Genomic DNA, 17,520 nt, shown 5'->3' on the forward strand with positions numbered 1-17,520 from the left:
AGTATAAATTCATCAACTGTGAAAATTAATAAAAGAATCTCATTATAATGGAGTCTGGAAGGTGGGGAGACAGGAGCGGGGTCCTTTCAACTCTATTACTGGTTGGCAATTGCAACCAAACAGAAAGAGGGGCACCTTGCAAGTTGATACCACTTTCCTACCACAGCAAGAGGATGAGAGATTTTCTTCTCTCCTGGCAACAGCTCAGCCAATGAGAGACCATCACCACTCAGCCAATGAAAAGCCACTATATTTCAAACTACAAGTTTATTCCAAAGGAGTTTTTATGACAGCCTTCCCAATTTCCTGCTATCCTTTATGAAAGAGCATTCCTCTCTGTTCTGTGGACTCCTTAGTTTGCTTGTCCTGGGTTGCAATTCTCTGCTTTTCCTACATATATCCCACCCCCCCATCCACCCCCCCCCCCTTTTTTTTTGCTGGCAAAATAACTAGCAGTTTCATTTTTAAGGTTAACATATTTTATCTCTCTATGATAATCATATCTTTATGTAGAAACACAATGTGCATGAAATTTTTCCAACTTTCAGGGTGCTATTTTCTTTAACAATACTTCCCACTGAGGAGTTTTGTAGAATTTTCCTACTCTTAATTTTGAAGAGATAAGTGAGTGGTATTTTTCCACTTCACTCATCCCACCAATTAATCCTTGTGAGATTACTAGGATTCAGCCTTGATTAGACAAACTCTGATCCTGACCCAGGTTTGTTTATGAATTTTAAATATCCAATTTCTGTTTTTATGTCCCTAGATCCTACGTGCATCCTAACTGAATCTTTTTCCTTTCTTCCTCCTCTTTGCTGATTCCAGATCTTTAAGATATGACCCTCTCTAGAGTTTCCCCAGTCTTGATCCCAAGCACCCACTGCTCCAGGTCTTTCTATTTTCTGCTCACCTCTCTGCAGTGGAGTGGTTCTGTCCCCACCTTGTTACTGTAAAGAGTAATCAGAATTATTTTATTACTTACTTTACTCGTTTGAGTCTCACAGAAATTTAGGAGGCAGCTCACGTATATAAAAGGGAGGTGCTATAGGCAATATACCGAAGTTGTCTGGCTTGGAGTTGGAATTAGAATTTGTGCTAATAGCCTCCAGTTCCATCCACGTTGAAGCAAATGGTGGGTATTTGTCTGGAGGGTATTATGCTGAGTGAAATGAGTCAATCAGAGAAGGACAAACATTATATGGTCCCATTCATTTGGGGAATATAAATAATAATGAAAGGGAATAGAGGGGAAGGGAGAAGAAATGGGTAGAAAATATCAGAAAGGGAGACAGAACATGGAAGACTCCTAACTCTGGGAAACGAACTAGGGGGTGAGGTGGGCAGGGGGTGGGGGTGACTGGGTGGCGGGCACTGAGGGGGGCACTTGACGGGATGAGCACTGGGGGTTATTCTATATGTTGGCAAATTGAACACCAATAAAAAATAAATCTATTATTAAAAAAAAAAGAATTTGTGCTAAGAGGGTGTGGACTGCCCTTTGCAGTTCTCTGTGCTCCCCTACTCAGATATTTGCTCTCACTTGGAAGCTGGGCTTCCTTTTTTTTTTTTTTTTTTTTTGGAGTTTTATTTATTTATTTTAAATATTTAATTTATTTATTCATAGACACAGAGAGAGAGAGAGAGAGAGGCAAAGACACAGGCAGAGGGAGAAGCAGGCTCCATGCAGGAAGCCCGATATGGGACTCGATTCCGGGTCTCTAGGATCACACCCCAGGCTGCAGGCGGCCAAACCGCTGCAGCCACTGGGGCTGCCTTTTTTTTTTTTTTTTTTTTTTTAAGCTGGCCTTCCTAACCTTCTGGCTCAGGTATTGTAAAAGAGGACCACTTTCCCAAGCCCTGCCACGACCTCTCTTTTTTTTGGCAAAGTGATTAGGCTCTGGGTGGCTGGTCAAGAAAAAACTGAACATTCCCTGGTAGACAGATGAGACAAACCAAAAGATTGAGGATGTTGTCGAGGTTTATAACGGACAGATGGAAAGATGGGGTTGCAGTTACTTGAGGTTGAGAGGGTGAAGTCAGGACTTTGTGACATTTTATTTATTTTTAAGATTTTATTGATTCATGAGAGACACACAGAGAGATAGAGGCACAGGCAGAGGGAGAAGCAGGCTCCCCATGGGGAGCCCAATGTGGGACTGTATCCCAGGGCCCTGGGATCACAAGCTGAGTCAAGGCAGACGCTCAACTACTGAGCCACCCAGGTGCCCGGATTTGTGACATTTTATTTTTCTTAAAACATTTTCTTTTAAGATTTTATTTGTTCATTCATGAGAGACACAGAGACAGAGACAGAGAGGCAGAGACACAGGCAGAGAGAAGCAGGCTCCATGCAGGGAGCCGACGTTGGACTGGATCCCGGGTCTCCAGGATCACGTCCTGGGCTGAAGGCAGCGCTAAACCGCTGAGCCACTCAGGCTGTCCGATTTGTGGCATTTTAAAGTGTCTAAAGACAGCCAAGTGGAGGGAGCAAGTCTCATAATCTAGAATCCAGGGTAGAGATGTGGGACTGCGGGTGTAAATTTGAACCTTGAGTGCATAGACAGTACTTAAAACGGTGAGATTCGCTGAAACCACAGAGAGAATGATTACAAGACGAAAAGAAATCGGAGAACTGAGTCCTGGGATACTGGATCAACTGAAAGTGGGGAAACGCGGATCCTCAGGCTCCACCTGGGAACGGCCGCCGGGACGGTCTAAACTCGAGAACTACATTTCCCAGAATGCCTTCCGCCCCGTGCTTCCGAGTTAGAGGCCGCCTAAGAAGTCCCGCGAGATTTAGAAGGCGGAAGTGAAGCGGAAGCCATTGCTCTCGGGAGGCGAGTGCGGCTCTACACATGGGCAGGGGAGGGGTCCGCCACGGCTTCCTCGGGGCTGTTGGGGATCCTCCGCTTCCCCGCCACAGGCCGCACCTTCTGTATGAACTCGGCGTCCCCTCGGCGGCAGCTTCCGTGACCTCCACTGCACCTGATTCTACCCTCAGCCTTGTAAGCTCCGCTCTCCTCACTTAACCCTTTACCCTCGGTCTTCCCCAGGACACGAAAGGCCCATCGACCGGGAGGAGTGAACGGGGCCGGGGACCTGGGACCTGGGGCCGGAAAGCCGGGCAGCCAGGGGAGGGGGTGCGGTATGAGACGCGGGTACGCGAGGACTGAAATTTAGGACCGATGTGTTCAGGACGAGGTAAAGGCACTGGTGAGCTGATTTATTTAAAAAAAAAAAAAAAAAAAAGGACTCGGGTGGGAGGGAAAAGCCCGGCCGAAGTGCATTCAGGACTTTTCGGTGGAGTCTGGAACGGGAAACCGGGAGGAATGATACCTTCCTTTGGCTCTGCGGTGCGTTTCCTCCACCACACTGGGCTTTCCGTTGACAATTATTTGCATTGAGTGTTAACATTTTACCTGCAAACTAATGGCTGCGCTGATCTGTTGGTTGAGTTGACTCGTGTAAACAGCCTACAACCAAATTTAAAAGTTCACTTCAAAACAACAAAAGTTCACTTCAACATTCTGTTCATTTAACCTTGAGAGTTAGCCCATTAATATTTAGTGTGATCGCTAATATTTTGCATTTGGTTTTTCACCACCTTTTTTCGCTTGCTAATTATCCTTTAACTTTCAAGTACTTTTTTTTGAGTTTTTTTATTCGTTCAAGTATCTTTTAATTGGAATATAAAACATATGCAAAAAAAGGTATAAAAACAAGCACATTCTCTGCAAAAAAAAAAAAAACCCACACTCTTAAAAGACAGCTGTAAAGCAAATCTATAAACAGAAAGAGATTATGAAATCTCTGGAACCTGTGTGCTCTTTCCTGCATCCTCTTTCTTAATGATTTCCTTTGGATTTTACTACTACTTAATGTTTTTCCAGAAATTCATTTCCTAATTTCGGTAATTATTTGTAAATGGACCTAACGCTCTTAAATACTTTCAGAGACATCCTTTTTTTTTCCTATTAATGCAAGCAAATTTTTAAATTTATTTTTAAAGATTTTATTTATTTACTCATGACAGAGAGAGGCAGAGACACAGGCAGAGGGAGAAGCAGGCTCCATGCAGGGAGCCTGATGCGAGACTCCCTCCCAGGACCCCGGGATCACAACCCGATCCAAAGGCAGATGCTCAACCACTGAGCCACCCAGGTGCCCTATCCATTCTTTTTCAGACACCGCATAGCTTAAATTTTAGAGTCAGTTTACAAAGCTTCACATACTGGAGTTTTATTTTGAGGTTGTGTTGAATCTGTATATGAAGTTGGATAATATTGACCTTATAATTTTGTTGTATTTTAACAATTAACAAATTTATTTGCATTTATTCTGTAATACCTTTCAGTAAAATTTTAAAGGACTTAGAATGGGTTTGTTGGATTTTTGTTACTAGAATATTTTTATTGGGATGCCTGGGTAGCTCAGCGGTTGAGTGTCTCTCTTTGGCTCAGGGCGTGATCCTGAGTCCAGGGATTGAGTTCCACGTAGGGCTCCCTGTGAGGAGCCTGCTTCTCCCTCTGCCTGTGTGTCTACTTCTCTCTCTGTGTCTCTCATGAGTAAATAAATAAAATCTTTAAAAAAAAATTTATGTATTTATTTCAGCGAGCCGGAGAGTGCACAAGTTGGTGAGAAGGGCAGAGAGTGATGGAGAAGTCGACTCCCTATTGAACAAGGAGCCGCCAGCAGGGTTTCATCCCAAGACTTTGGGATCTTGGCCTGAGATGAAGGCAGACAGTTAACCAAATGCCCAGGTGCCCCAAGGGCGGGGGGGGGGGGGGGGGGGGGAGTTTTTTGTTAAATTTATTCATAGGAACCTTTTTTTTTTTTAACACTTAGGATTTTCCCCCCTCCCCCAGCAGCTTGGTGTATTGAATTTGGGTTAGTTTTTGTGTAGTGTTTTGAATGTTCTTCAAAGACAAATGTTATCATCTGTATAGAATAAATAGATAAATATTTTTATTTTCTGTTTGCATTGTATTGTTTGCTTGTATATTGCTTGTGTTTTATTTACTCACTTTGCTGGACAGGCTGGGGACTCCTGGTAGCATTGAGTGGAGTTCAGATAACAAACTCTAGGCAGTCCTGTTTTTTCCTGACCTTGAGGGAAATTGACCTTCTGTTTGCTGGAGGCTCTTTTTTTGAGCTATTAAAGAAAGCTCCCTTCTTTTCCTAGTTATTCCTCTTGAATGGTTTAGGCTTTTAACAAGTGATTTTTCTTTCAGCATCTACTTTGATATCTTTTATCTTTTATTTTGTGTATCTCAAGCTCCGTAAAAAATGTCTGGCTTGTGGTAGGTGCCACTGCCATTGTGCATTGAATGAATGAGTGAATAATATACTTTTGTTATTTATCTGGTAATTTGGTAAATTAAACCAGTTGATTTTCTAATGATTACACTTGCTTGGTAAATTAATCACTTGAAAAGGATAGGCAGTATTGTATCATTTTTTTGGTTTCTATCTGCTAGTGTATTGGTTATTTGGATCATTGTTTGAGTAAGATTGGCTTGCAGTTTTCAGTTTCCATTTTATGCCAATCTCATAAAATGCATGGGAATATTTCCTCTGTTTTCTAAACTCTGGAACTACTTTTTCCTTAAAAGGTAGCCGCACTGGACAAACCATTTGGGTATGGAATTTTCTTTGTGGAAATTTTTTGAGCTACTGTTTCAGTTCCTTTAAGGGTCATAGTGATCTAAGAAAGATCTTAAAGTTCAAAGCTGACAGGCAAGAAAGAACTCTGAGATGTTCCAAAAAGGTGGGTTTTTATTTTTATTTTTATTTTTTTAAAGATTTTCTTTATTTATTTATTCACAACAGACACAGAGAGAGAGAGAGAGAGAGGCAGAGACACAGGCAGAGGTTAGAAGCAGGCTGCATGCAGGGAACCCGATGTGGGACTCCATCTTGGGTCTCCAGGATCATACCTGGGGCTGAAGGCGGCGCTAAACCGCTGGGCCACCGGGGCTGCCCCAAAAAGGTGGGTTTTTAAAAAAAAAATTTTTTTTTAAGGGGTGCCTGGGTGGCTCAGTCAGTTAGGCATCTGCCTTTGGCTCAGGTCATGATCCTGGAGTCCTAGGATCCAGCCCCCACATCGAGCTCCCTGCTCAGTGGTGACTCTGTTCTCCCCCTGACCCCCATACTCACTCTCTCAAATAAATAAATAAAATAATAAAAAATTTAAAAAAAATTCTTAAAGATTTCATTTGTTTATTTGACAGAGAGCACAAGCAGGGGGAGCAGAAGATGGAGAAACAGGCCCCCTACTGAGCAGGTGGCCAATGCAGGGCTCAATTCCAGAACCCTGAGACTGAAGGCAAATGCTTAACCAACCGAGCCACCCAGGCACCCCCCTCCGTACATTTTTTTAAAAGATTTATTTATTTTTAGAGGGTGCAAGCAAGGGGAGGGAAGACAAGCTGATTCCATGCTGAGTGTGGACCCTCCATGGGGCTCCATCCCAAGACCCTCAGATCATGACCTGAGCTGAAATCTAGATTCGGATGCTTAACGAACAGAGCTGCCCTGGCGCCCCGTTTTTTTTGGTGTTGTTGTTGTTGTTTTGTTTTTTAAGATTTATTTATTTATTCATGAGAGAGACAGAGACTTAGAGGGAGAGCAGCCGATGTGGGACTCGATCCCAGGATCATGCCCTGACTGGAAGGTAGATGCTCAGTCACTGAGCCATCCACGGACCCTCTCTCCTTGTATTTTGAACTTATTTACCCAGAAAAGGTTGACCTTAGAAGGGAGGGCAGACATCTCCGTCCTTGCTTTTTATAGGAGAGGAGTATATCAGATGTCAGTTTTGGGGAAGAATTTTGGTAGAACTAGAGACCAGAAAGTTGGAAATACTCCTTTTAACTTTTTTAAGTAAACTATAATTTATGTTGAAGGCAATTTACAGATCTTAGATCCAGTTTGATGAATTTTTTGACAATTGTGTGCTTTGTATAACTGCTAACTAAAAATAAATAAAAATATGAAGACTTTTAGTTGCTCCAGAAAGTTCCTCTTCTCTTAATCTCTCCTGCTCATACATTTCCATTGAGACAGCCACTTTTTTTACTTCTAGTGACCGAAATAAACAAGTTTTGCTAACAACCTAAATAAGTTTGCCCATTTATGGATGTCACATAACTGGAATCGGCATTTTTTGTGTTTAGTTCCTATTGGTCAGCACGGTAAACATTTAACCATGTTGTGTGTCTCAGTACTTTTTATTTCTCAGTAGTATTCTAATGTACACACCACAATTTGTTTATCCATTCTGTTGTTGGGTATTTAGATTGTTTACAGCTTGGAGCTGTTACGAAATCAGATTGCTATGATCTTTTTTTTTTTTTTTTTTTTTTTAAGATTTTACTTGTTTATTCATGAGAGACACAGAGAGAGGCAGAGACATAGACAGAGGGAGAAGCAGGCTCCATGCAGGGAGCCTGACGTGGGACTCGATCCGGGGACTCCAGGACCACACCCTGGCCGAAAGCAGGCGCTAAACCGCTGAGCCACCCAGGGATCCCCATCTCTCTCTCTCTTTTTTTTTTAAGTTACTACTTATTTTAGAGAGAAAGCAAGCACACTCTCTGCTTTAGAGAGGAGCAGGAAAGAGAAAATCCCAAGCAAGCTCAGTCTCACCATCCTGAAATCAGGATGTGAGCCGAAATCAATAGTCAGACGCTTAACTGACTGAGCCACCCAGGCACCCTCTTGTCTTTTTTTTTTATTTTATTTTTTTAATAAGCTCTACACTCACCATAGGGCTTAAACTCACAACCCCAGGATCAAGAGTTGCATGCTCTATCAACTGAACCAGGTAGGCACCCTGTTTTCTTGTCTTTTGGTAAGTCATTCTGACAGGGATGAGGTGATATCTCATTGTGGTTTTGATGTGCATTTCCCTGATGATGAATGATGTTGAGCATCTTCTCAGGTGTCTGTTGGCCATCTGTATTTCTTTGGGAAAATGTCTCTTCAGATCCTCTGTTCATTTTTTTATTGGATTGGTTTTTTTGAGCTTGCATTGTCTGAGTCTTACATATTTTGGACATGAACTCCTTATCAGATATGATTTGCAAGGTTTTTTTTTTCCCCTGTTAGGTAGTTGCCTTTTCATTTTGTTGGTTTCTTTTCCTGTACAGAAGCTTTTTAGTTTAGTATAGTTCCACTTATTTTTGCTTTTGCTTCCTTTGCTTTTGGTGTCGACTCAGAAAATAATTGCTAAGACCAGAATCAAGCTTATTGCCTAGGTTTCCTTATAAGAGTTTTGTGGCTTCAGGTCTTACATTCACATATTTAATCCATTTTGAGTTTTGTGTGTTGTAAGATAGCATGTGGCCATCCACTTGTGCCAGCATTATTTATTGAAGCAACTGTCCTTTCCTCATTCTTGGATTTTTTGTGTCATAAAGCAATTGACTGTATGTGTGTGATTTTATTTCTAATCTCTCATTTCTGTTCCATTGATCTATGTGTGTTTTATGCTAGACTGTTCATTTTCTTAATGATATGTGTAAAATGTTAATTTGGGGGGGAGTCCAATTTATTGTTTTTTTAAAAGTATATTCTATTTGTGTCTAGTCTAAAATACTGTTGTGTAACTCAGTTGTTAAAATATTTTCTGTGGGGATCCCTGGGTGGCGCAGCGGTTTAGCACCTGCCTTTGGCCCAGGGCACGATCCTGAAGACCCGGGATCGAATCCCACGTCGGGCTCCTGGTACATGGAGCCTGCTTCTCCCTCTGCCTGTCTCTGCCTCTCTCTCTCTCTCTCTGTGACTATCATAAATAAAATAAAAATTAAAAAAAAAACTTAATAAAATAAAATACAATATTTTCTGTGGATTTTTTTTCCCCTCTGATTCACTTCAAAAGTTTTTAATTCACATTTTTGCTTACATGGTGATAATAAAAAATGCAGTTTCTTTTTACTTATTGAGTTCTTTCAGTACTATTAACTAAGAAGATTGCTTTCCCTACTGAATTGCTTTGTTCTTTTATTGAAAATAATTTGTACACATGTAGATTTGTTTCTAATTCTCATCTATTCCATTGGTCTATTTGTTACATATTCCAATGACTCTTCATTACTCTAGTGAACTTAGTAGCATGAATCCTTCAAGTTTGGTTTTCTTTCTAAACATTGTTCCAGCTCTGCTAGATCTTTTGCATTATGTTATACACTTTATTTTCTTTTTTTTTTTTTTCAACGTGGGGCTTAAACTCATGACCCAAGTGGTGTAGAGTGTTTGGCCAGAAGGCACTGGAGATTAGAACACGTGGTTCTAGGTAGACCATCCTTGTGGCTGCTAGAACCATTCTAAACCATGGTGAGCCTTGGGGATGGATCCTTGGGTGGCTCAGTGGTTTAGCGCCTGCCTTTGGCCCGGGGTGTGATCCTGGAGTCCTGGGATCGAGTCCTGCATTGGGCTCCCTGCATGGAACCTGCTTCTCCTTTTGCCTGTGTCTCTGCCTGTCTCTCTCTCTCTCTCTCTCTCTCTCTCTCTCTCATGAATAAATAGATCTTTAAAAAATAATAAGTAAAATAAACCATGGTGAGCCTTGAAGTTGAAAGGAAGAATAGAAGTCGGGAGCCCAAGTGTTGTTTTTTTTTTTGTGGGGGGGGGGGTAGCCCAAGTGTTTAACAAGTAAGGGAGTCTGACCAAGTTGTGCTTGGGGACAGATTACTTGGGACACTGGATCTGAATCTTCTTTGAGGCACATCAGGGACCTTCTCCACATTGCCTGGAGAATTTCCTGAGTTAGACAAAGGCCCATGATCGGACATACTTGCTGCTCCAAAGAGGAGGTGCTAGAAAGCAAAAGTTAAATTTGTCCTGTGACCCCAAGAGGCAGAAAACCTTTGACTACTCCTTGTCTTTTTATTTGCTACAGATGCTTGCTGGAAGAGTTCCGTGACAGCAAGAGGGAAGCTTCCTGCTGCCAGTCCCTGTTGTTTAGGCAGATTGACTGTCATTCTCACAGAATGGCAGCTCTTGGTCTGTCTCCCACATGTGGTAAGTTCTTGGGTTGATGAACGGATGCCCTCAAAAGTTCAGTTCGAGTGGCCTCTGGACTTCACTGGGTCAGGGCTGTACATGGCCACAAGGTAGGCTGCCAGAGTTGGAGGAACTGAAAAGGGATGGGAATAAAGTATAGTCTTGGTAGCCTCCCAGTGACTGTCAGATTTGGGGTCTTTGTGAGTTTGGGTGAAGGTAGGGATTGTGTGTAGTTGGTATATAAGGAAGGACAGGTAATGAATGTTATGTTATTTTATTATTATTAAAGATTCCATTTTCAAGAAATCTCTGTGCCCAGCATGGGGCTCGAACTGACAACCCTGAGATGAAGAGTTCATTGCTCCACTGACTGAGCCAGCCAGGCATGCCTATTATTTTTTTATTCACTTAGAATTATTATAAATCTGAGCAAAGTAACAGCTCTACCTCGTAGAGCTTTAATTTTTTTCAAACATTAATTTAGAAACATACCACTTTCTTGGTAGATATGTAAGCCCACCATCCTTTTTAATGCCCTTGAGTGGAGCAGGGCTGCTCTGGCTTTTTACAAGACATTGTGCGTGGAAGAGAGGTGGGGATAGGTGCTGCATGCTCAAAGCAGGTGTGGGGCAGTGTCCTGATCTGTGAGTGTTGAGCAGGCTTTAATCCTCATGGATCTGCTCTTCCCCAGCTGTGTCCACCCGGGACCCTGCCTATATCCATGAGTCAGAAATTCCTCCTTCGTCAAAAGACCATTCCTCTTCTCAGGACATGGACTTGTTTGTTTGCAATGGCCTGGAACCTTCTATGCCAGCCAGTGTTGGTTCTCAGGTACAGGATCTCTGGGCCCCTGGGGGTGGGAGAGGCACTTCCCTAGAATGCCCCCTTGTCAGAGTTCTAGTACCACTTGTTATAGATCTTTCAGAGCCTCACCCAGGGCACAGGACAAAAAGCCAGAGACTATTTACAAGGCTGTCCTGGTAGCAGGGACCTAGTTAGGGAAATGAACTTATGTAGCAGGTATTTCTCTCATAGTAGAGCTCAAAATGCTCACGCCAGGTTAGAAGTGGAGAGAGATTTGGTCCTCTGTCAGCAGAGTTGAATTTAAAGAGATAAGATCACCTCAGAGTGAAGAGTCTTGAGGACTGGCTTCTGGTTTGAGACACCAGAAGTCCATCTGACAATCCTGTGTTTGGAGTCTCTTGTGCCCAGGCTTCAGCCTCAGCCATCTTTCTGTGAACACGGATAGGCTGGTTTCTTACTGACCCCAAATGTGTGTGGTGATTCAGGAGTCAGTGACTTTCCAGGATGTTGCTGTGGACTTCACTGAGAAGGAATGGCCCTTGCTGGATTCTTCTCAGAGAAAATTGTACAAAGATGTGATGTTGGAGAACTATAGCAACCTCGCCTCAGTGGGTAAGATTGGAAATTATTTCTCTGTGTATCAGATGTTTTTGTTCTAAGTACTTGCTGTGACCCAGGGACTATGGGGATTTGGAACTTAATTGTGAACAAAGGTGACCTGGTCCCCCCCCCCCCCCCCCCATGGTGTTTCCCAGTGATTGTTGAGACCTGTTCATTGCATTGACCTTGGAGGTTGTCCCGTGTGTCTGAGTTTGGGCATAGGTTTCTGAGTTAAGAAATCCTCATTCTTTTGAAGGGCAAAGCGTGTGGGTCTTTGTGTTTTGTGTTTTATGAAAGCCTTTCACTGTGTTCCTTAGAAATTTGGCACCATCATTTTGCTGCTCCTAAGTCAGACTTGTCCATCTTCAGAACACTGAAGACCAAAACCTTGACCCCGGCCTAACGGAGGGGGTTGTCCTCTGCACGATCCTCCCTCAACATGTGTCTTTCCCCGTGAGTAGGGTATCAGGTGGGCAAACCCAGCCTCATCTCCCACTTGGAGCAAGAAGAGGAGCTGAGGACAGAGGAGAGGGAACTGCACCAAGCCACATCTCCCGGTGAGCACCAGGCAGACACTACCAGGAAAACACAAGTGCTTCTGGGTACCTGCTTTAATCACTGAGGGGATGGAGGGAGATCCATTAGGAAATGTCACCCAGGGAAATTTGAGAATGCTCCTTCTCCATTCTCTCACAAGTCCTTTACTCTCACTGTCCTCTCCTGTGTTGTATATGTTTCTTCCTTCTTTTTTTTTCATCTGTCTACGTATTCATTTGCCAACTTACTTAGTTTTGAGATGTAACTGACATGATACCATGTTAGTTTTAAGTATACGACATAATGGAAAACAAAAGTATACGACATAATGGTTCAATGTTTGAACCATTATGTGATCACCATGTTAAATGTGGACTAAGATCCATCACCACAGAGTTAGAAAAATATTTTTTCCTTGTGATTAGAACATTTAAGATTTACCGTCTTAGCAACCTTCAGTGCATTACAAAATTATTAACTATAGTCACCATGCTGTGTGTTACATCCCCAGGGCTTATCTCTTTCATAACTGGGAGTTACCTTTTGACCCCCTTCACACCCACGTCCACCCACCGCCTCTGACAACCACCACCAATCTGTTCTGGGTATCCATGAGCTCAGTTGTTTTGGGTTTTTTTGGTGGGGCTGGGGGTATGTTTGGTTTTTGTATTTTGGATTCCACACTGAAGTAAGATATGATACGTCTTTCTTTGTCTTATCTTACTTAGCAATATGCTCTCTATTCCTGTTGCCAAAAATGGGAATATTCCCTTTTTTATGGCTGAATAATACTCCATTATGTATTACATGCCATGTTTTCTTTATTCATTTATCGAGGAACACTTAGATTGCTTCCATTGCCTTGACTATTGTAAATAATGCTGCTGTAAACATGGGAGTGTGGATATGTTTTTAAGGTAGTGTTTTCATTTTCTTGGGATAAATAGCCAGAAGCAGAGTTGCTGGGTGTCATCAAACTTGACATGTCTACACGAGCTCTGTCCCATTCTTTCATATTCAACATTCCTGGTCATACTCTTTCTGTTGTTATCACTGTCAGTCTTTGAAGAATTTATCCTTTGGTGAATCAAGTTAAATACAGACATTTTTACTCACATATGCTTCTCCCCTTTGATAACACCTTTTCTTTCTTTAGGGTTAGTATTGCAAAGAAATCTCCCCTGTTTTTGTCACTACCATCTCACCGTCTTTCTCCAGCTAATATTTCTCTCCTCAGATTAACGTTTTACCAATTTGTTTCAGATTGGGAGACTCCGTCTAAAAGCAAATGGTCCATTCTCATGGAAGATATTTTTGGGAAGGAAACATCCAGTGGTGTGACAGTGGTAAGACTTCCTTGGGATAATCTCCCATGTTGGGAGGAAACAGGGGCAGCCTCAGAAAAGCAGCTTAAGAACCAGGCATGAGTGGCCTTCCCCAAGAGGCAGCTGTTTCAGACGTTGAATGTCAGCTTCGGGGGAAAACCCTAAAAACCTAGCCTCAAATTTCTTGACTTAGAGTTGCAACAACCAAATTTTTCTAGGACTGTGCCTCAGATAGTGTTGGGGCTCAATTTAGATTTAAACAGTTAACAAAGTATATATGCAAAAAGCCTTGTGAAAGTTACACCCGTGGAGCCTTAGGGGGTAGCATCCACCCTGTTATTTGATGGAGCCCAAATGGGGCAGAAACAGGACTTTGGCACTGCAAATTATGACCTCATTTGTCATAATGACGTGCTTATACATACATCAGTTTTTGTGGGGATGACTAGAGGACTCCTAGGAATGTGGTGAGTTGTGGGAAATGCCTTAGTCAGCACTCCTCTCTTAATCAACAGGAAAGAACACGTCTTGGAGATAAACCCACTGAGTACACTCACCTGTTTGAAGTCTTTAGCATGGGCACTCATCTTACTCAGCAGATGGGAAGGCATGCTGGCAAGAGGCCCTATCACCGCCGGGACTGTGGGGCAGCTTTCAAGAACAGGTCACATCTAGCCCAACATGTGAGCATTTACAATGGCAGGAAAATGCATGAATGTCATCAGTGCCAAAAAGCCTTCACCACGAGTGCGTCCCTCACGCGGCACAGGAGAATACACACTGGGGAGAAACCCTATGAATGCAGCGCCTGTGGGAAAGCCTTCAATGATCCCTCTGCCCTCAGGAGCCACGCGAGAACTCACCTCACAGAGAAGCCCTTTGACTGCAGTCAGTGTGGAAATGCCTTCCGAACCCTCTCCTCCCTGAAGATACACATGAGAGTTCACACTGGGGAGAGACCTTACAAGTGTGATGAGTGTGGGAAGGCGTATGGCAGGAGCTGCCACCTCATTGCACACAAACGAACGCACACAGGAGAGAGACCATACGAATGCCACGACTGTGGGAAAGCTTTCCAGCACCCCTCACATCTCAAAGAGCATGTCCGAAATCACACTGGAGAGAAACCGTATGAATGCACACAGTGTGGAAAAGCCTTCCGATGGAAGTCTAACTTCAATTTGCACAAGAAGAACCACATGGTAGAGAAAACATATGAATGTAAAGAATGTGGGAAATCCTTTGGTGATCTCTTATCACGGAGAAAACACATGAGAATTCATATTGTAAAGAAACCCATTGAATGTAGACAGTGTGGGAAAGCATTCCGAAACCAGTCCATCCTTAAGACGCACATGAATTCTCACACTGGAGAGAAGCCCTATGGGTGTGATCTATGTGGGAAAGCCTTCAGCGCGAGCTCAAACCTGACCACACACAGGAAAATACACACTCAAGAGAGACGCTACGAATGTGCTGCCTGTGGGAAAGTGTTTGGGGATTATTTATCCCGGAGGAGGCACATGAGCATTCATCTTGTAAAGAAACGTGTTGAATGTAGGCAGTGTGGGAAAGCCTTCAGAAACCAGTCGACCCTCAAGACACACATGAGAAGTCATACAGGAGAGAAGCCGTATGAGTGTGATCATTGTGGGAAAGCCTTCAGCATAGGCTCAAACCTTAATGTGCATAGGAGGATACACACTGGGGAGAAACCCTACGAATGCCTGGCCTGTGGGAAAGCCTTCAGTGACCATTCATCCCTTCGGAGTCATGTGAAGACTCATCGAGGAGAGAAGCTCTTCGTGTCATCTGTGTGGAAGAGGCTCCAGTGATGCATCTTTAAGAGAAACGAGAGCTCAGACTGGGAGGAAGCCTCCTTGGTGTATGGAAGGCAGGAGCACTTAGATGAACTCAACTGTACACAAACCAGTACATGTAACCGGAGAAATCCAGTTTGTGTAATGGCTGGGAAGGACTTGTTTTTTCACATCACTATGGGGATTTGTGAGAAATGGCTAGGGGCAAAAACACACTTGTGGTATGCAGAAACCATCAGTGTACATTCAACTCTTTAAAAGGACAACTTTAGGGAAAGAAACCATAGCTTGGTGTTTAATGTCAAGATGACTTTAGCGCCACCTGGCACCTTCTGGGCATATGAGTAAGCACACTAGAGAGAATCTGTAAATTTCACAAACCTTTACTGGTCTCACCCTGTATTCTCCATGAAAGAGATCATACAAAAGAGAAAAACTTATGAAGTAGGAAAGCCTGTAACAGAGGTCAGCAAACAAGCCAACTGTCTATTTTTGTATGGCTTGCAAGTTAAGAATAGTTGTTAAATTTTTAAGGAAGAAGAATGTGTGACACACCACATGCAACTCACAATGTCTAAAATAATTAACTTTTTGGCCCTTTACAGAAAAATTTGGCCAACCCCTGGTCTGCAGCAGCAATTGCTAACCAGGGATGATTTAGCTTCTCTGGAGACATTTTTGGTTGTTAAAACTGGTGGGGGAGATGCTGTTGGCACATAATAATGCACAGGAGCCCCTGCAGCAAAGAATTATGTGGCCCAAAATGTCAGTATTGCTGAGGTTGAGAACCTTAGCCTAGGACAATCCATCAGTTTTTGTGAGACATCACTCACACTAGGAGAGGTTTCTGTTTCAAACTTTGGAAGTATAATCAGTATGATTCTTTCAGGAAACGTGAGAACCCACACTGTACACAGTCCCCATATGGGGATGATTTTAGCCACAGCCCCCTTTCTTAGGCTTATGAGAATTCATACCCTGATGGAATTTTCTAGTAAACATGAAATTGCATTTGTCAGTCTTTAATCATGAAAATAGACCCTAGCTCATTACATTATAGTCTCTATTTTTAAGATTATGCTCCCCTAAATAATGCTTAGACTTCATCGCAGAAGGCTTGTACATAGTATTTTTATTATAATTTCATTCCTGATATGTGTATTAATTTCCTTTTGGATAACTTACTTGACCAGTGGACTGTTTAGAATTATGTTACATACTATGTAACGTGGATATTTTTAATATCTGTTTGTTACAAGTGTCTAATTTAAGTGCTTTGGATCAGCGCATGATGTCTTCCATCAGATGGATCCTCTGGGATGTTCTCGGTCTCCTGTCCAGCCAAGAGTGATGTAAACCTTTCATTGCTCTCCCACTGTCTCTCTCATGTCAAGAAAATCCCAAGTTTTTTCAGATTACTAAAGTATGCTGTTTTTAAAAGTCTCTTCAGAGTTTTCTGCAGCTAGTACAGTCTTTGTCTTATGTGTAGCCTGGCTGTTGACAGATAAGCAGATGTCACTGTGTGAGCTATGAGAAGAAAGTACTTGAAAAGGGATTATAACCTAGATTCTTCTACGTGTTTTGTTTTTGCTGTTTGCCCTACTTCACACCTTGCAAGGAGATAAGTACCTAGTGTTAAAAGATCCATCTGTGACCATAAGGATGCAAGCCACAGGCTAAAGAGGATCCTGCAGAAAAGGCATAAGGATCCTGGCCTCCCCAGTAGCTTCTTTGTCTACAGTAGCCATGGATTTGTTATTTCCAGACTTCCTATTACATGAGAAAAAAATAAAACATTATTGGCGTAAGTGGCTTTGATATTTCATTGTTTATCAATTTAATAATTTTTTGGTTGAGGGAGGGTTCCGCTACTCCTAGGTGGATGCCATCTGGAATACATACATTTAGTCATTAGGTTTTACAACTGCTGTATGTGAATATAATCTTTTGATTGTTGAATATGGGTATTTTTTACATCTTTAAGCCATGTTTTAAAATTGTATTTCAAGTCTTTGACTTAAGTATTTATTTTCTTGATTTGAAGTAGTATATTAGTTTTTACAAAGCCTTAAGAAGTAATACAGTCACTCTTTCCCTTTTGCATATGGAGAGTCGGAGGCAAGAAAGTTTAGGTTGCTTGTCTGAGGTCAACCCACAAGTAGTAGTGCTTGTATTTGAGTCCACACTTATGTCAGGCCTTGTTGTGTCTGCCCCACATCTATAGCAGCGAATTGGGATTTTTGCCTTCATGGCACTTACCTTCTGCTTAGGGTAAGGCATCTAATAAACGAGTAAATATATTTTATATCAAATGGTAAATGCAGTGGAGGAAAAGTTAGGCATAGTAACGGTGAGAGGAAATGCAGGGGTTTAGCAGAGCTGTTGAGTGGGCAAGGAAGGCCTGCCTTTAAGGGAGCATTTGAGCA

The 17,520-nt window shown here is 42.4% G+C and overlaps 1 protein-coding gene across 2 annotated transcripts; it reads left to right on the plus strand.

Moving 5' to 3' along the window:
* The first annotated feature begins 2,823 nt into the window (after positions 1–2,823).
* ZNF317 (zinc finger protein 317) lies at positions 2,824–16,902 on the plus strand. Of its 2 annotated transcripts, none has more exons than XM_041763937.1 (7): positions 2,824–3,008; positions 9,905–10,026; positions 10,700–10,839; positions 11,298–11,424; positions 11,874–11,969; positions 13,213–13,295; positions 13,790–16,902. In XM_041763937.1, exons 2-7 carry the CDS (start codon positions 9,996–9,998, stop codon positions 15,107–15,109), a joined length of 1,797 nt encoding a protein of 598 aa, XP_041619871.1. In that variant the 5' UTR covers positions 2,824–3,008; positions 9,905–9,995; the 3' UTR covers positions 15,110–16,902. The 2 variants fall into 2 exon arrangements, with proteins under 2 accessions (XP_041619871.1, XP_041619872.1); XM_041763938.1 differs by having other exon boundaries at positions 11,316–11,424.
* Positions 16,903–17,520: the final 618 nt, after the last annotated feature.

The sequence above is a fragment of the Vulpes lagopus genome, chromosome 7 (assembly GCF_018345385.1).
Source record: "Vulpes lagopus strain Blue_001 chromosome 7, ASM1834538v1, whole genome shotgun sequence".
Lineage (NCBI taxonomy): Eukaryota > Metazoa > Chordata > Mammalia > Carnivora > Canidae > Vulpes > Vulpes lagopus.